This window comes from Sciurus vulgaris (assembly GCF_902686455.1).
Source record: "Sciurus vulgaris genome assembly, chromosome: 3".
Classification (NCBI taxonomy): domain Eukaryota; kingdom Metazoa; phylum Chordata; class Mammalia; order Rodentia; family Sciuridae; genus Sciurus; species Sciurus vulgaris.
Window position 1 is genome coordinate 95,618,679 of NC_136463.1, and position 20,870 is coordinate 95,639,548.

The 20,870-nt window shown below is 33.0% G+C and overlaps 1 protein-coding gene across 5 annotated transcripts in view; it reads right to left on the reverse strand.

The window, feature by feature from the left end:
* Positions 1-20,870, reverse strand: part of LRP1B (LDL receptor related protein 1B) — a 1,899,381-nt gene that overhangs the window by 187,250 nt on the left and 1,691,261 nt on the right. For all 5 annotated transcript variants that reach the window (XM_079135584.1, XM_079135585.1, XM_079135582.1 and 2 more), the window contains exons 64-66: positions 17,455-17,571; positions 17,224-17,343; positions 15,751-15,870 (exon numbers count right to left, since the gene is read on the reverse strand). In XM_079135584.1, the coding sequence (XP_078991710.1) occupies positions 15,751-15,870; positions 17,224-17,343; positions 17,455-17,571 (357 nt within the window). The remainder of the gene's footprint in view (positions 1-15,750; positions 15,871-17,223; positions 17,344-17,454; positions 17,572-20,870) is intronic.

Below are 20,870 nucleotides of genomic sequence, written 5' to 3' on the forward strand. Positions count from 1 at the left end.
AGATATACATGACAGGAGGGTGTATTTTGACGTATTAAACATACTTAGAAAATAACTTGTTGCAATTAGAGTCACATCATTGTGGTCGTATATGATATGAAGTTACATTGATCCTGTATTCATATATAAGGATAGGAAGGTATATTCAATTCATGCTACCGTCTTTTCTATTCCCAACCCTCCCCTTCCCTACATTTCCCTTTGTGTAATCCAATGAACTTCTATCTTCCCCTCCCTTGTTGTGGGTTAGCATCCACATACCAGAGAGAACATTTTGGCTTTGGTTTTGGGGGACTGGCTTAATTCATTTGGCATGATATTCTTCAGTTTCATTCATTTACTGGCAAATACCATAATTTCATTCATCCTTGTGGCTGAGTAATATTCCATTGTATGCATATACCACATTTTCTTCATCCATTTATCTGTTGTAGGACACCTAGGTCATTGAACACAGGAAACTTTCTCTCTGAGCTACATTTCTTTTCCTTTTAAATTTTTTTCTTTTTTTTGAAACAAGATCTCACCAATTTGCTGAGGTTACCCTTGAACTTTTATAATCCTGCCTCAGCTTCCTGAATTGCTGGTATTACAGGTGTACACCAAAGTATACCACTCATTCTCCATTACAAGATGAATAACTGGGTGTTTTAACCCATAGGAATTCTAATTATTGGACAAACAGGTACTCATGAAAGGAGCAAAAAGATATTGCTTGAGGATCTAAAATGTGCTATAAATTCATACACATTTCTGTCTTTTAACTCTCTCATCAGCTTTCTAAGAAAAGGGGTATTACAACCATTTACAAGTGAAGAAACAATAGAGATCTGATGAAATTCTACCTAATTAATAAATGTTTTAATCAAGAATAGAGCTCAGTTCCAGGTAACTCCAGAGTTAAGGGACTCTTCCTGAACCTCCCCAGTGTTCTGGCACAGCACACTTGTCTTCCTGCAGATGAGGAGGAACATCTCCGCCTATAGGCTTGACAGAACACATCAGCAGTTCTGCAACTTACAACTTTGCACACTAATCAAGACAACACTGTTGAAGTGATTGGCAGGGGCAGTAAAGATGAAATACTTAAAAATGAAATTACCTAAAGAAGAAATATATATATATATATAATATATATGTATATTTACATATACATATAAACACAAAAAAGAAAACTAGCATTCCAAAATGGATATGAGACAAATACCCATTTGGCTGAACCAACTAAAATATGTACGGTCTTTTATTTCTTTTTCTTCACGCATTCCTTAAATATTTATTTGTGACAGATTCTGTACTAGGTACTAGATAAATATTAGGAAGTAGAAGATATATGGAATCAATTTCTGTACCTTGTAATAATGGAGACAATAGACTTCATCAGATCCTTTTAAAAGTACACAAGGGCTGGGGAGATAGCTAAGTTGGTAAAAAAAAAAAAAAAAAAAAAAAAGGACACAAGATTCAAGTACATAAATATATGATTTGGCAGAATCTATAGAAAATCTCTGATATTTGGAAAGGGAATCATATAGTAGGCCAGGAATTAATAGTATGAACACCTGTTTTATTTGCCTCAAAACAAATAAAATAAAGCAGGTTTATATCAATAGAGAATGCTCAGATAATAAGCATATTATCTAACCAAAAGTGCCTTCCAATAGAGCATAAGCAAAGCACAGAAATTTGGAATGTATTGGGGGAGACATACAAAAATGAATATAGGATATAAAATATAACTCTTGTGCAGAGATTTAAAAATATAAATCATTTGCTTGGAGAAAAGTGGTGAAAGAATGTACTTTGAGACCCTTTAAAAGAACTTTTTTTTCACAAAAGATACTGTTAGGTATTTCACAATTTTGATTCAAAAGAATAAAAAGAAGAAATCAGCTCTAATTTATAGAATGATGATTTTTAATTACATATAAAGGAATATTCTTGTTTGTTTATTTAGATTGGGTATGAGAGATGTGGCTTTACTTTAACCTGATAACATTAAAGACCCTTTTCTACACTAAAATTCAATGAACTTGATAACATATGCACTCTAGATGGAACTGAGTGGAGCTGACATTTCAGCCCTTTCTTTTATTGTAACTTAGAAATACATTTCATGTTAATTCAACAACATGGTTAGTGAACACTTTCCATCTGTCAGTAAGATGCTGAAAATTACCGAGTCATAGCACTGTGCCAAAAAATGAAACTAAGTGGATGGATAATTTTGCACTATCAAGAAGCAGTAAATTCCAGCTGTGAAAACTGAATGGTATAAAAAAAGCCCTGAAATTTAAGTTTGGCACTACCACTCCCTCACCCCACACCAATAGCTTTTGGATGTTAGTCATAACCTTTTGCCAATGAAGTCACATGTAATTACTTTGGGCTTAATTATTCTAAACTAGAATTTTTAAGCATGTTCATTCCTTGCATTTGTTACAAGGCCAACAAATAAAGCATTTGGTGCCAAGACTTAACTGCATGTTCCAAAAAAAGATACAGACAATTCAAGCTCAGTGGTCAATTACTAAGCTCCATAATATGAGAAAAAGAAAAAGGAATACTTTCTTGTTATTAAACCATTCAAAAATTTGGAACAAGGCAAAATGTTAATAACCTTCCCTTCTGCATGGTAAGGTTTTTGGAAATATGTTAAGAGTAAGTAATATTGGCATGAACAAATATTCAAATACTCTATTTGCAGTGGTCACCCATATTTTAAACTATTTAATAATAATCATTTATTTATCCAATATTGATAAGATCAATTTACAGCAATAATTCTAGAATTGATTCTCTCTACTAATAAATCCTTAGTATTATTTACTGTTTATTTGGAATAGATGAAACTTTTGAAAAAGAACACAGTTCAGAAAATCATTTTAAAAGCATTATTACAGTTTCTTAATACAGAGTTAGAGTTTGAGAAAGGCCCCCATTCCTAAAATTACTCCTCGTATGTACTTAGCAAACACACTCACACAGTATTCCAATATCAGTGAATACAACTTGACTCCTCTATACACAAAACATGTTTAAAAAGTTTCTATCATAAAAATAATAGTAATAGAAATAGAAAAGATTCAGGAAGGAAAAAAATACCTGATCCCCAAGTTAGAATATGTCTGTGTTTACTTATTTAGGAAATCAAGAACATTTACTCTTAAATACACACCAGAGAGTTAAACTGTGTGAACATCATACTGGATAACAGAATGGCTGGTGAAAAGTTACACCCTATTCAATTCTCTTTCATGCTTTCTAGTTGCTTCAGTATAAAAAGTTTTTGTGGGGAGAGTGGGCTTCTCTGACACTCACTAATAACTCCAAATTTTAAAATGTCAGTGTAAAAATAGAATTGTTCCAAAGTGGAATTTAATAACAAATTTGTTCATTGTCCTTCATTTTTTACCATCATGGCAAGGTACTAGATTTCCTTTTTAGGTCACAATCACTGGTGTATTCTTGCAAGGAGGGGAATTTTATCACTGACTATGTTTAGAATTTCCCACTGATGAATAGTAATAAGAGAAAGCAGATTGAATTTCAGTTGGTTTATTATTGCTTTCAAAATATCTACACACAATGCACCCTTATATTGCCATTGGTACTCCTGCTTATACACTGTGAGTTCTAAAAATTATGATTTTTAAAAAAGTATTTGAATTTGCATTTTTCTCAGTGTTTTATTCATTGCATTCATGTACTGATCATGTTATCTGTGTCACTGCAAAATATCACAGGTCAAGGAAGATGTTTTGAGAGTAATGGTTAAGATTATGAACTTGGAAACAAATTGCATGGATTCAGATATTTGCTCATTCTCCACCTGTGTGACAATATTTATATATGTACACATTTACATATATGACATATTTACAGTCCTTGAGTCTTGTAACTCAACCTATAAAATAAGGATACTAACAGTTTACCTCTCATAATTTTGTTGTGAAGAGTAAATGATATAATCCACATTATGCACTTAGCACAATGCCCAGTACATGATAGGTTTGTTTTGTTTGTTTGCTTCTGGTACTAGGGATTGAACCTAGGGATGTTTTACCACTGAACCAAATCCCCAGTTCTTTTTATGATTTATTTTGAGACAGGTTCTCTCTAAGTTGCTGAGGCTGGCTTTGAATTTGTGATCCTCCTGCCTCAGTCTCCTGACATGATAGCTTTTAAAATATTTATTTATACCTGTTATTAAAATCTCTGAACTCCACATCATTCATATAAATGGCTCACTTAAACACTTTTAGCATGTGTTCATAGATTTCTGCAAAGAAATGAATATTATAAAGATAAAGGTTTAATTAGCTATGTAATGTATTTAAGGGGAATGGAGGAAACAAACAAGGCCCAATGTTGTACGACGGAGTAACAGTGTTCAGGAATTTTAAAGTGCCTGGTGCTTTCCTCTGCTAAGAACAGAAAGCATTGACTTAAGAGCTCTTGAAGAACCTTGTGAATAATTTTTGGACTCTTTATTTATAATACAGGCTTTTAAAATATATTTTCCCAATGTTAATTTTTAAAAATTCTGAAAAACTAAGCTGCAACTATTTTTTCAGTCATTGTAGCAAAGAACATGTTAAATCCTTGTTTCAGTCAGCTATTTTGCTGCTGTGATTAAAAGTCTGACCAGAACAATTGTAGAGGAGGAAACGTTTATTTGAGGTTTCATAGTTTCAGAGGTTTTAGTTCATAGAAGGCTCACTCCATTCCTTGGGGCTCCAGGTGAGGCAGGACATCATGGCAGTGGGGCAGAGGCAAACAGCACACAAGTCGATGAGGAAGCAGAGAGAGAAACTCCACTTGCTAGATACAATTATATACCCCAGAGCTACGCTCCCAATTAACTACTTCCTCCAGCCACACCCCACCTTCCTCCTGTTACCACTCAGGGAATCTCATTAGGGATTAATTCACTGATTAAGTTAAGACTCGCACAACCCAATCATTTCTCCTCTGAACCTTCTTACATTGTCTCACCTGGGAGCTTTTGGGGGACACTTCACATCCAAACCATAACAATCCTAAAATAAAAATACGTTATTTTCCCATATGCATATGTTAGTAACTCTCACATTTCTTCTCTCTGACTCAATGAAATATCTTTTCCTCACTCAATATTCTTATCCATCCCGACTCAACTGAATTATCAGAATGTGGAGTTGATAAAATGTTTTATGATTACTGAAAATAGTTTCCCATGCTTGTATGCTTCTTGTTAATTAACCAATGGGTTTTTTCCTACTCCCTGCCTAGTTTTCAGTCTTTGTCTTGAAGAACTGGGAAGTAGTTCTAAAGACTCTCTTCTTTCAGCAGCAGTCACAATCAGACGGGGAATGTGCTAATTCCAGTAATTAAAAGTTCTTCCACTGAATTTCTAGAAAGTGTATTCATTTGGGTTTGTGTCCGTGTCCTCTATTCTGTACCATTGATCTACCTTTCTATTTTGGTACCAATACCATGCCGTTTTTGTTACTATTGCTTTGTAGTAGAGTTGAAGATCTGGTATTGCAATACCCCCTGTTTCACTCTTCCTGCTAAGGATTGCTTTAGCTATTCTGGGTTTCTTATTCTTCCAGATGAATTTCATAATTGCCTGCTCTATTTCTGTAAGGTACGTCATTGGGATTTTAATTGGAATTGCATTGAATTTGTATAGCACTTTAGGTAGTATGGCCATTTTGACAATATTAATTCTTCCTATCCAAGAACATGGAAGATCTTTCCATCTTCTAAGGTGTTCTTTAATTTCTTTCTTTAGTGTTGTATAGTTCTCATTGTAGAGGTCTTTCACCTCTTTTGTGAGATTGATTCCCAAGTATTTTATTTTTTTCAAGGCTATTGTGAATGGGGTAGTTTTCCTAATTTCTCTTTCTGAAGATTCATCACTTATGTATAAAAATGCGTTGGATTTATGGGCATTGATCTTGTAACCTGCTACTTTACTGAAATCACTTATGAGTTCTAAGAGTTTTCTGGTGGAATTTCCTGGTTCCTCTAAATATATAATCATGTCATCAGTGAACAGGGATAGTTTGAGTTCTTCTTTTCCAATTCGTATCCCTTTAATTTCTTTGGTTTGTCTAATTGCTCTGGCCAGAGTCTCAAGAACGATGTTGAATAGAAGTGGTGAAAGAGGGCATCCCTGCCTTGTTCCAGTTTTTAGGGGGAATGCTTTCAGTTTTTCACCATTTAGAATGATATTAGCCATGGGCTTAGCATAAATGGCCTTTACAATGTTAAGGAATGTTCCCACTATCCCTATTTTTTCTAGTGTTTTGAGCATGAAGGGGTGCTGTATTTTATCAAATGCTTTTTCTGCATCTATTGAAATAATCATGTGATTCTTGACTTTAAGTCTATTAATATGGTGAATTACGTTTATTGATTTCCTGATGTTGAACCAACCTTGCATCCCTGGGATGAAACCCACTTGATCATGGTGCACTATCTTTTTAATATGTTTTTGTATGCGATTTGCTAAAATTTTGTTGAGAATTTTTGCGTCGATGTTCATTAAGGATATTGGTCTGAAATTTTCTTTCCTTGATGAGTCTCTGTCTAGTTTAGGTATCAGTGTGATATTGGCTTCATAGAATGAGTTTGGAAGGGTTCCCTCCTCTTCTATTTTATGGAATACTTTGAGAAGTATTGGAATGAGCTCTTCTTTAAAGGTTTTGTAGAACTCGGCTGAGAACCCATCTGGTCCCAGACAATTTTCTCATACTAGACAAAGGGGCCAAAAATATGCAATGGAGAAAAGATAGCCTCTTCAACAAATGGTGCTGGGAGAATTGGAAATCCATATGCAACAGAATGAAACTAAACCCATATCTCTCACCATGCACGAAACTAAACTCAAAATGGATTAAGGACCTCGGAATCAGACCAGAGACCCTGCAGATTATAGAAGAAAAAGTAGGTCCAAATCTTCACCTTGTTGGTCTAGGACCAGACTTCCTTAACAGGACTCCCATAGCACAAGAAATAAAAGCTAGAATCAACCACTGGGATAGATTCAAACTAAAAAGCTTTCTCTCAGTAAAGGAAACTATCAGCACTGCGAAGAAAGAGCCTACAGAGTGGGAGAATATCTTTGCCAATCATACTTCAGATAGAGCACTAATCTCCAGAATCTATAAAGAACTCAAAAAACTCTACTCCAAGAATTCAAATAGTCCAGTCAACAAATGGGCTAAGGAAATGAATAGACACTTCACAGAAGAAGATCTACAAGCAATCAACAAACATATGGAAAAATGTTCAACATCTCTAGTAATAAGAGAAATGCAAATCAAAACTCCCCTAAGATTCCATCTCACCCCAATTAGAATGGCGATTATCAAGAATACGAGCAACAACAGGTGTTGGCGAGGATGTGGGGAGAAAGATACACTCATACACTGCTGGTGGGGCTGCAAATTAGTGCAGCCACTATGGAAAGCAGTGTGGAGATTCCTTAGAAAACTTGGAATGGAACCACCATTTGACCCAGCTATCCCACTCCTTGGCCTATACCCAAAGGACTTAAAATCTGCATACTACAGAAATACAGCCACATCAATGTTCATAGCTGCTCAATTCACAATAGCCAGACTGTGGAACCAACCTAGATGCCCTTCAATTGATGAGTGGATAAAGAAACTGTGGTATATATATACAATGGAATATTACTCAGCCATAAAGAATGATAAAATTATGACATTTGCAGGCAAATGGATGAAATTGGAGAATATCATGCTAAGTGAGATAGGCCGATCTCAAAAAGCCAAAGGACGAATGATATCGCTGATAAGTGGAGGATGACACATAATGGGGGGGAGGGAAGGGTTAGAGTTAGGGTTAGGGAGGGGGGCAAGTATGGAGGAAGGAACTACTGTATAGAGGGTAAAGAGGGGTGGGAGGGGTGGGGGGAAGGGAAAAAATAACAGAATGAATCAAACAACATTGCTCTATGTAAATTTATGATTACACAAATGGTATGCCTTTACGCCATGTACAAACAGAGAAACAACATGTATCCCATTTGTTTACAATAAAAAAAAAAAAAAAGAAAGTGTATTCATAAAGCAGTACCACACACATCACTGAGGGACAATTTAAACAAACCACAGAAATATCCATAAAGGTTTGTAACTTACTGATACACAGACATGACTGTTAACTGACAGAGCTGCATGTCTTTATGGAACATAACCTTAATTAATTGGAATTAGATAACATGTTGGATATTCTGACTACAGCTTGTTTTGGGGATTCAGAAACTAATTTCTAAATGATTAAGTTATAAACAAATTTCATGTTTGATTTAAAATATTTAATCAAATAAAAATCTTCAGAATGATGTCTCTCTCATTCCACCATTTTTCATACCGCCCTCCCTCTCATTTCTTTTATATATTCTAAAGTTCCCCCATTATTCTCTCATTCCCCACCCCCACCCCCATTATATATCATCCTCCACTTATCAGGGAAAATATTTGGCCTTTGGTTTTTGGGCTTGGCTTATTTCACTTAGCATGATATTCTCCAATTCCATCCATTTATTTGCAAATACCATAATATTATTCTTCTTTATGGCTGAATAGTATTCCATTGCGCATGAATGGTATGAATCTACATTGTGTACAACCATAGAAATGAAATTCTGTACCCCATTTGTGTGCAATGAATCAAAATGCAGTCTGTAAAAAATTAAAAGCTAAATAAAAATAGTAAAAAAAATCTTCAGAATGAAGATCTTAAAGCCATACAAGAAGATTAAATCATATAAGAAGTTATTGCCTTCTCCTGAAATTGTATTAAAAGTTTAGAAATGTCTTCAATAAATTCAAACAGGTTATGTATTATTACAGGAAAACAGCTCAATGAATCAAAATTTTATCAAAATAATTTAAAATCTAAAAATAAGTTCCCAGAATTCTGATATGGAAATTTTACTGAGTCTGCCACTCAGAATTTAACACAAATTATTAAAACACTTAATTACTGAATAATTGATTTTAATAAGCTAAAATTAATTAATATCCATTCAATTTTAATTTTATCTTGACATTCCAACAAATGACTGCTAAAATACTATTGTAGACATACACATATTATATAACTATTTATTCAGAATTAATATTAATATATGAACTTCAGAAACAGATTTTATTACCCTAGGAAAATATATAGTTCACTTAATTCAAATGCTATTAATCAAAATATACTTTTGAGAATGTACTAAAATTACATGAACTTTAATAAATGACATCACTTTATATTTATTCTGATTTTTTCAAGTATTGCTCAAAATCAAGTATCTATGCCAAAAAGGAAACATGTATATACTTGGTATGTGTTCATCTTAGGATACAGAATTAGGAAGGAAATTATAATCATATGGAGAGTGTTATGGTTTGGATAGGAAGTCTTGAACATTACAAAGACCCAAAGCTCCTGTGTTTCTGCACGAATATTCAGAGGTGAAATGATTGGGTTGTGAGAGCTATAACCAAATTAGTCCTTCTTAGTTTAAATGGACTGACTGGGTGGTAACTGTAGGTAGGTAGGCATGGCATGGTTGGAAGAGGTGGGTCACTGTGAACGTGCCCTTCCCGATCTTTCTCTGTGCTTCCTTGCTGCTATGTCTTGTGCAGCCACCCTCTGCCATGTCCTTCAACTATGATGTGCTGCCTTACATTGGGTCCAGAGTAATAGAGTCGTCCACTTATGGACTGGGACCTCTGAAACCACCAAGCACAAATAAACTTTTGCTTCTCTAAGTTGTTCATATCAGGCATTTAGGTCATAGGAAGGCAAAAGTTGCCTGAAACAGATAGTATGATTCATAGGAGTGATAAAACTCATTTCATGGAATAATCTGTTCTCTATTTCTCTGACACTTGAATAATATTTTTATGTCACTTTTACTTAAGGTCAAAGGAAATGCCTCATGGAGAATTTCTGTAGATAGTTTTCTAATATGCAGATATTTGGAGAAATTGTAAGATTGACATTTTAAATCATATTAAGAATAAACATTAACTTACTCTCATATCCAAAATTCAGAAAGAGGTAGAAGATTTATCTACAAGTAAATCCTACATTACTTCTTCTATTATTTTTCACATGTTCACTGAACATAAATAGTGACTTCATCATTAAAAATCTAGCCCAGAGGATGTGTGTGCATCCTAGGCAATAAATTAAAGACTGATTGAACAATAAAAACATTACCTACCTATACAATATCTGTTCTATATACAGAGATCGCAAAACCAATAAATGATAAAGTTAGAACTTTCTAAAACAATGTTTTTTTCTCATTATTATGTCCTGAAGTATTAATGGCCAAAAATTGATAGCATTTCATAAGTGAAATATAACAAACTGATTTTAACCAATAAGCACAAGTCTGTTTCTCTTAAAAAGATTTTTAAAAGCAAATTCTCTGCACTACACATAGATAGAACATCATGCATTGGTGCAGAATAAAGACAATGTAATCTTTCATTCTAATCATTTTTGTTCACTAACACAAAAGTTAGTCACATAAGCATGGTCCTAAGCAAAATTAAATAATATCTGAAAATGCAAATGGTAGAATATTCTCTATGGAATTCTCAGCCCAAAGGATACTTGAATAGACTCTTATAAAACAAAAACTTGTAAATCTAAAAAAGACAGTGTTTTTCCAAACGTAGGCCAAAGGAGGAGGATGTTTTGAATTTCTACACTTCTTACTTATTTCTTCTTTTGTTCTTCCTTTCATAAAGTGTCAGATTCTTTTTTGTTTCACATACTACTTTGAATCTCTAGCTAGATTGTGTGTATGTGTGTGTGTGTGTGTGTGTGTGCGTGTTTGTGTGCTTAGAAAATCAATATACTTGGCAAAGGTTGAAAAGATCAGAGCTATATAGATGAAGTTTTTCAAACAAAAATATTAGTGCTAAATTTCTGATTCAATGTCTTTTTAAAAATTCAACTGCTTCAACCCAGTTTTCTTATTAAATCAAATTGGGTTCTTTGTGAACTCAATTTTAATCCCTAGTGAACAAAAAGCAATTTCCTCTCATGGCTTTTACTACGGATATATCCAGAGACTAGAATATTTGGCATGCCTCCAGACTCATTGTGTGGGTTCCTTGCTAGTTTTGTGCAAAAAAATTAAATCTCACAGTTTTCTTCTGTTGTTAAGAGGAAAAAAAAAGAAATAAACATCAACAAATAATTGCACATCCTTTTGGTGGAGAGACAGTGGATGTATGAAAGTTCCTGAAGTCAAAGCGTGGAAGCTAAAAAAAAATCTAAATGTGTTCATTCAACTTTGACTAGTTAACAATTCATATATAGGTCATTCATTTCTTTGCAGAATAGGTAGAAGGAAATTTCCTGGTTCCATTCATACTGCCAGGCAATCCTTCACTCTATTGGAACCAATATATTTGGTTCAGAAAGCATAATAATTGCTTTACTCTCTCCTCTCTCTTACATACACACACACACACACACACAAGCACAAATATAATCAAAGAAATGTCATTGAAAAAAAAAGAAGACATTACATTTTGCAAAGCAAGCAAATGAATGAGAAAAAAAGCATATCAAAAATATCACTATGAAATTCAGCAAGATAATAGTAGTACAAAGTATTAACAGAAGTTTACTTACATATAGAAAATAATTTCTCCATATTACTGTTTTTAGAAAAAAAGCATTAATTCTTAATATAACAGCTACTTTAAAAATATAGACATTCACCAGAATTTAAATGATTATTTTACAAAAAGGTTCCATTTAAAGGAAAGATGATGGCATTGCACACGTTTTTAAAGGAGCAACACAGAGCTATAAAATTATTTTTAAAAGTTACACAATTAGATGGTCAACCACACAGACTCCCATGGCACTTACATACCAAGTTATTAAGTGTTTTTTAATAAATCATCATGTCAAAAAAGCATAGGCTAAAAAACTTGGAAAACGGTAAGTAAAACAATTTTGATTTTCATTTCTCTCCCTCATATGTTTTATTGATACAGTTATTTTGCCAGAGTAAAGTGTGAATGGGCAAATAACACTTCAACTAGGAAGAAGATATGATGTAGAAGTTAGTTTCTTTCATACAGGTAGAGGAGTAGAATGTCCGCTTCTAGAATCTGGGATTGTGAGAAGAATTAGAAGCTGAGTGAGGTGCTCAGCTGCATACATCCTCAAGACGACAGGGCAGCATGCTGACTGACATGGCTCAACCAGGAGCACTGGGAAGGTGACCCAGAGGTCTCAAAGACAGGCCTGCTTCTATGAAGCATACTTCACATTGGGTGGATGCCATAGTCAGCAAAGTTCAGAAATCATTCTATGACATTAAAAGATTAAAAGTGGGCGGCAGTTAGATAAGCAGGAGAAGGTAGCATTTCTGCAGGGTTTTGTGTGTGTGTTTATTTTTGTTTCACTGTTACTCTCTGGGTCTCTTTCCCTCTTCTCTCATTTAATATTTGTTTAATTTACACAATTTAAAGCTAAGTTTAAAATTGATAACAAAAATAGTTTCAGTTAGGATAGGCCAATATAGATCAAACTACAATGCTATTACTTCAGAAATGAAAAAAATGCAATCAAATATAGAACTACACATAAATATTGAGCTGAGAAATAAGAAGTAAGCTATAGGTGAATTTCTAGAGTGCTATACTCTGTAAGTTTATGGGGAATCTCCCCCTAAACTTGCACTAGGCTAAGAAAGTATGGAAGGAAACAAATGAAAATGGATTGCAATTTGAGGTCTTACAACAGAGAAGAGACTAATCATTCAATAGACACTTATCACAGGTCTAATCTATACACTACTGGGACCTGAGAAGATGGAACAAAGACATAGCAAAACACATTGCCTTTTCTAGACAAGTTCCTCACAAAGAAACACATATGACTGACTCAAACAATAAGACCTTAGAATGATAGAGTTCAACTTTAAAATGTACACCTATTTCCCACTCAATGAAAGCATCAAAGGAAAAATCACTCCAAATCCATGACATATTTACAGAATTTGCATAAATATATGGCATATTTATTTTTGCTGAAGAAAAAAAAGGAAGGGGGTAGTCTCTTATCCCCTTTAAATATTAGGATTGTTTGAATATGATAGGATAGAAAGGGAAGGTGGCAGGGGAGATAAAGGGAGGTTAGACAACAGGTAGTGAAACACAGTTTGATAGAATAAGTTCTAGCATTCTATAGCACAGTGGTGTGAACTATAGCATTCTATAGTTCACAATAATATATCATGCATTTTATGAATAGCCAGAAGAGAGGGACTTGAAGTCTTCAAATATAAAGTACTTATTAGGGTATGAAAATGATAATCATCCTGATTTGATCAGTATGTATTATATACATGTATTGAAATATCATACAGTACCTTGTTAATACATACAGTCGTTACATATTAATCAAAAACTGGAAAAAAAGTTAGGTGAAGTAGTGCACATCAGTAATCCCAACAACATGCAAGGCTAGGATAGCTAAGTTCAAGGCCAGAGTAGAAACTTATTGGGACCCTGACTCAAAATAAAAAATAAAAAATGTTGGGAAAATAATTCATAAAAAAAGTTGAAAGGACATAGTTATGGAGATAAATATGTTAACTTGCCTGATTTGGTCATTGTACACTACATATGTATATCAAATTATCACCCTGAACCCCACAAATTTGTACAATTAAAATAATAGCCCAGTATGTGCCAGTATGGTGGCACAAGCCTGTAACTCCAGAAACTCTTGAGGCTGAGGCAGGAAGATTACAAGCTGAGGATAACCTCAGCAACTTGTCAAGGCCCTAAGCAACTTAGTGAGACTGTGTCTCAAGACAAAAAATAAATAAATAAAATTTTAAACGTCTGAGGATGTAACTCAGTGGTTAACTACCATGAGTACAAACCCCAGTACTGAAAAGAAAATGAAAAAAATAATAATAAATTTGGAAAATAAGGAATGTGAAATGCTATACTAAGATATGACATAATGAAATTAAGTTAGCATTTGCCCATAATGAAATTTTATTGTGGGTTTATAATAATCAAATGGCAGCACTCTTGCTCTGACTGCCTCTGTAAATATGTCTCTGTGTGTATGCTCATCTCAAACTTATAGCAGTATATGTCACTGGTGGAGCCCAATATAATGGCACTATTAAAAAAATAGTTAAATATATTTTTCTCTTTACAAAGGAAAAATGAGGTATATTTATTCTGTGTCCACAAGAGGTTCAAAACAGATGCATCAGTGCCAAACAACCCTAGATTCAGGGCCATGTCCATCACATACTAGCTATAGTACCTTGGGCAAGTTACCTAAACCCCCAGTGCCTCATTCACTTTTCTTATGAGTAAAATAGAGATAATAAAGAGAAAAGAGAGATAATCAATGTAAAGTCTTTAAAACATTTCCTGGGTTACCAACTAAGTATTAAGCATTATCATTAATTAAGATGATGGATCAAAATTGATTTCAGCAATATAAGCAACCAAAAACAGTTCAATCATACCAAAATGGAGTATAAAATGTAGAACTAGCACCCCAATCAAAAAATTATTAAAAATTAATGTCATTATTCCACTTTGCTTTGATAAACAAAAATGCAAAAGACAACAAAATACACTAGCCAGTAACATAAACTCACCTATTAAACTCCTTAATAATTATTATGGAAAAATTGGCAATGATATGTTATTTGAAGGTTTGTGGATTAAATGTGAAGATCAATTACACAGAGTGGTAAATGGTAGTTTTATAATAGTGTCATAAGTTATACTGATTACATAGACAGAATTAGGAAAATGACTTAAAGACATGTTATTATTGTCAGTGATTATATGTGTAGCTTATAAGTATTATTCACTATAAATGGAATTTTAGAGCACCTAAAGCTTTTCATTATTTCCATTTTCCCCATAAAAATTAAGCAAGACTATGTAGCCAGAAAGTCCTATGTTTAGTTTGGACAAATTTTGTTGTTGCTAATCAATTACTGGGCTAAATATTTCTCATCTCTAAAAATGACAATTTAGCATATTTGCCTATAAAATAAGCTCCATTGTTTTAATAAACATTAATAAAATGAATTACATGTAGGAACTTCTCATTTCAATCTCATTCTTGACACTTTCAAAAGAGAATAAAATGTAAGGAACAAAATGAATATAATCTACATTTTCACAATGTTAATTCAGAAATATTATAAGTAAAATAATTTATTTGAAAATGTTGATGCTTCAGAAATAAATGCTAACTTAAGTAAGCACTGTCTTCTATTAAAACAGAATGAAAGCTTTCAATCTTTGTGTTCACTATGTTTAACAATGGACAACAATCAATGAATCAATGGGGAGTGTTAAGAGCTTAAGCCGAAAAATGAATTCTAGAATCATTCATAATGTCATTTCCTTGTTTCTTGTCACTAAATTCCATTATCAGATCCACAATGTAGGAAGGTGAGGGTCTTACCTTACCTTTTTTATTTGACTTTTATAAGTAGTTTTGAGTTATGCTGAGCAATACTTACTCTTCCATTTTACCCCTCTATACTTTTCATAATAGTTAAGTTTGTTATAACTCCATGACACAAAATTTTCTCATGGAAGACCTTAGTTTTTTCAGAATTGTGTTCTAATTTGTTTCACTGTGACCATGTCAGATGATGACACAAATACACATAGATGAGATCTAGCTTCACAAAATACTCACCACAGTTGGCTTCATCTGATGCATCTGCACAGTCTGGATCCTCATCACAAACCCACAACTTGGAAATGCAGTGTTTGGTAGTTTTACATTGGAAATAGTCAGGAGAACAGCTGTTTTCAGCTTAAGAGGAAAATATCTATTAACATGTAATTTGGATGAAGAATGGACATTTTATTTATAAAAAGCAATTACACAAATGTTTAAGATGGTTTATTGAAAATAAATTATCTTTTCATTAATCATGTTCTAAAGTTGATGAATGTCAACTTTCAAATACCTGTAATGTATTCCTAGCATTCTTTCTGGTACAAATAAAAAGAAAAACATATATGTTGACGAAAAATCAGAATTTTTCAAGAAAACTTTTGATTAGATAATTGTAATAGCTAATTTTTAAAAATCAAGAATTTCTGTTTTTCAAAATAATTTTATCCAGATAAATTAAGAATTTATATGCATGTATTTTATCCATTGAAAAGAAAAATTGGAAGACATTAAGGGAATGAGCAAATAAAAAGCATGAAATTCAATCAAAATCTCTAGAAGTTGTGTTGAGTTTTGAAGGAAGTGGTAAACATCTGACTCAGACTGTAAACTGCATCACAAATCCTACTCAGTTTAATGGTTCAGTTTCCAGAATGGCTAACCATAAAGAACTGGTACTGACTTTATTCTGAATGCACCATCTTAATCAAATTGCTGGATGACTGCACATTATTCACTGATAAAAGTTTTAGAGGAATAATATAAAACTTCTGCAAGACAGAAATGTTTGGTTGAAAACCTGAAATCTGACAGGTGATTTATCCCTTAGATTCTGTGTGTGCTTGTGTATCTGTGTGCCTGTGCTTGCCTGTTCACATGCATTTCTGCATATGGTATAAACTGTTTTGCCTTCCACATAATGTGGTTTGATTTTTGGAGGGAGAGAAAAATAAAAAGTGAACAGAATAAATTATATTTTTACTATAATTCCTTCAAATAGCCTGCTAAGATTTATTAAATAGGGTAGTTATGTACAAGTTTTTAAAAGGAATTTTGTTAGGTTAATTGCTTAGGTATTCTTTATCATAGGTTCAATATGTGTTTCATGGAGTCTCAAACTAAAATGGAGTTGATTTCATGTATCTAATCAACAGAAGAAAATCACCTGTATCTATTTAATATGGACAAAAAGAACCACAATGTTGTTTTTGATGCTTCACTTAAGGATGATGTAGATGAAGGACGTCATTCTTCTTTTAATCTCCAGGTTGATTTTAAAGTAAACATGACCATGTTTTAATTTTCTCTACAATTTTTTTAGAGCATCTTAAATAACCCATCTGAACTGGCACCTACTAACAACTGTTTGAACATAATTGCTTTCTTGTTTTCCTACACTATATGATTTTATGATGAGTAATCATTTTAAAATCAATTTTAGTTGGGAGTCAAAAGTAAGAAAAAAATGAACAATTTGTGGCAACTTACGACAGTCCCTTTCATCTTCCTCATCACCGCAGTCATCCTGCCCATTACATCTAAGGTTGATCGGGATGCATTTCTGGTTCTTGGTGCACTTGAACTGACCTGACAGGCAGACATGTGTGTCTAAAACAGAGAACAAAAAATCTGACCTGAGACCTATGTCTGAATTTAAATCAGCACACACATTATCAGTTAGGAATTAGGTTTTTGTTCTTTAGGAATTTAATCACCTACCACAGTTGAGTTCATCAGAATTGTCTCCACAGTCATTCTCTCCATCACAGATGAAAGCAGGCAGAGCACAGAGTCCAGTTCCACACTGAAATCGGCCTGGCTGACATTTAAATTCAGCTAAGATAGAAAATATACAGGTATTATAGAATGACAATCTTAGCTCATGACTTTTTAAACAGACATTCAAAGTATTTGTTATATTATTATGTTAAACATATTCTGGAGCACCGTGTAAACGTCTCACATCTAGAGAGCTGTTAGCTTCAGATGTACAACTAAACTATGTAACTCAGATAGCCTGCAGATTACATTTCATAAACTAACTGTAAGAGGGAAGGAACTAACAAGATATAAATATAAAACATTGTATTTTGAAAATCACATAAATTCATCCTCATTTCAATGAAGTGGTATTGAGTGGTTAAGTGGGAGACTAAAATTCACTGGAACTAAAACAAAAAATTATTTTGTTACAATTTAAAAAAAAATCATTTCTCTTTGTTCACTTCGTTGCTCATGGTTTGCCCATAAGGTCCATATCTGTACTCAATAAAATTTCTCTAGCACTTCTTAAAGCAAATTCTTTCTGTATTTATTACATTTAAATCACATTATTGATATTCATCCCCATGCTACTATTATATATAAGGACAAAATCTTTTATATAGCAAATACTTTTTACATACCAAATATTATTCTAATAAACAACTTCCAAATGATAATGTGTGTTCTTTTCCTGTATTCTTGATTTTATGTAAATTATAATAATAATAATAATAATATTAATACTAATAATAGGATATTTTGAAAATCTGTTCTGTATCAGGCACTAGGCTAGACCTTATCACATTCAGTTATTAATTTAATGTCACTGTAACTTTCACACTTTGTCATCACTATGACCATTTGACAAATGAAGAAACTAAGCTTTCTGAACAGTTTTTATGTTTTTACTAGTGTATAGTTATGCTTGCTATTAGAGTTCATTTTGATATAATCGCATCAGTATGGAATATATTTTGCACAACATTGGTACTTTCTCTTTTCTTCCACTCCTCCCTCCCTCTGTTCCCCCTCCCTTTTTCCTACTGTTCTTTCTTCTATTTATTTATATATATTTTTTAATTAGTGCTTTTTTGATATACACAAAGGCAAAATTCACTATTATATATTTATATGTACATAGAATAATTTGATCAATTTCATTCCACGATTTCCTCCTCTATCCCCCTCAATCCTCTTCCTCTACTCCATTTATTTCTCTTCGACTTGTGTGAGATTTCTCCCCCTTTCCCCTCATTTTCATCTAACTTCCACATATGAGAGAAAACATTTGACCTTGAATTATTCAGTTGAACTTATTTCAATTAGCATGATGTTCTTCCTTTACTTTATTCATTCATCTGTTGATGGGCACCTGGGCTGGTTTCACAAGAGATGCATCAATGATTACAGCAGTGCTTCCTGGATATTAATAGTCCAACCAAGAATGCACAACTTATAAATCCAAACTTTGAATGCAGACTAGATCTGACTCTGAAATCTTCTAAAAAAATTGTTATTTACTATGAAACACTTTCTGACTAGTGATTATAAGTCTGTTACTGATCATTGACTGTGACATTAATAACACTCTATTAGTTCAAATCAGTGAATTAAAACTAATAAATGACATTTTAAACTTTCTTTGGGAAATAAATTATGTTTTTATAATCACAGCATTGACTAAAAATTTTAACATTCTTTAAAAGAGTAACTTACAATATGTGCTTTCCTTCCATAGAAGAGAGTTCTAAAACATTTGACTTCAATCTGTAAAATGTGTTAACTAATATTGCTAAATGTTTAAGCCGTATAATATGTTGTGCTTTTATAGTTTGAATATATACATTTCTTCTATTTCCTGTTACTTCATCTAAAATTTTCTTTAATATTTCATCATTGTCAAAACAACCTTCCCATCAAAAGGGTTGTAACTATTAAATGTACAGCTAAGAAATAACTGGAAAGTCCATCTGACCCTCATATTTCTCACTGGAATGATGCTTGATGTACTAGAATATCATATGGAATGTAATTACAAACTTATGATGCCTGAGAATTCTTGATGCATCACTCTTAACTGCATTATGGAAATATCATTATGTAAATTTGCACATGCCTGACTCTGGGATTAAGCTTTACTGTCTTCTCAGGTGATGTTATAGGCATTATCAGTGACTCTTAATATCTACATAATTTGATGATGCAGCTACTCAAAAATGAAATCTAAATACTCCACAGACTCATATATATCATTTTTCACTTCACCATGACTATGAAAGTGTTATGCCAATAGATGTTCAAAGCTGTTAACTCATCAACTACAAGTAAAAATTATTTGCTGAAGACCACAGAGGAAAAGCCATCAACAATATGTGAGGGCTGTGTGGAGAAAACACAAGGGGAAATCATGATATAGGAATAGACACTGGTCGTCTTTAAATTTAATGGCAAAAGCATAGACAACAAAAGAAAAATATACAAAAGGGATTTCATCAAACTAAAATGGTTCTGCACAGCAAAGGAAACCACCAGAAGAGTAGACAGTCTATGGAGTGGGAGAAATGTTTAAAAAACATATGTCTGAAAAGAAGTTAGTATAAAAAACACGAGAAACTTGACTCAGTATTAAAAAAAAATTACCAAATCAAAAAATGGGCTAAGGACTTAAATAAATATTTCTAAATAGAAAAGAGCAAAATAGCCAAAAGGTGTATGAAGAAAGGTTTAATACCACCATTCTGCCAAAAAATAAAATATCACCTCACATTTATTTAGAATGGGCTTTTCAAGAAAAAGAACTACCATATGATTCAGTAACTCCACTACTAGGTATACATATCCAAAAAAATGAAATCAGGATATCAAAAGTATCTGAATTCCAATATTCATTGCAGCATTACTTATGGCAGTAACATTATGGAATCAGTAAAATTTCCATCAAGTAATTGAATGGATAAAGAAGATGTGACATATATAAGCAATAGAATATGATTCAGCCTTGACAAAGAATGAAATATTTTCCTGTATCACAACTTAATAAACCTGGAGAACATAATATTAGGTGAAATGAAAATCAGGAACAGAAATGCAAACATTATATGATCTCATTCATATGTGGAATCCAAAAATATCTAACTGATAGAAAAATGGTCATTAGCACAGCTGGGAATTTGGAGGATTGGGGAGATGTTGGTCAAAAAAAATGTTTGGAGGAATAACATCAAGGGACATTGTACATCATAATGACTCTGGTTAATAACAACATATTGTATGCTTGAAAAATAGATTTTCCATGTTAACACAAAAAAACTGTTAGCCATCTAAGGTAATGCACATGTTTAATGACTTGATTTAACCATTCTATAATGTAT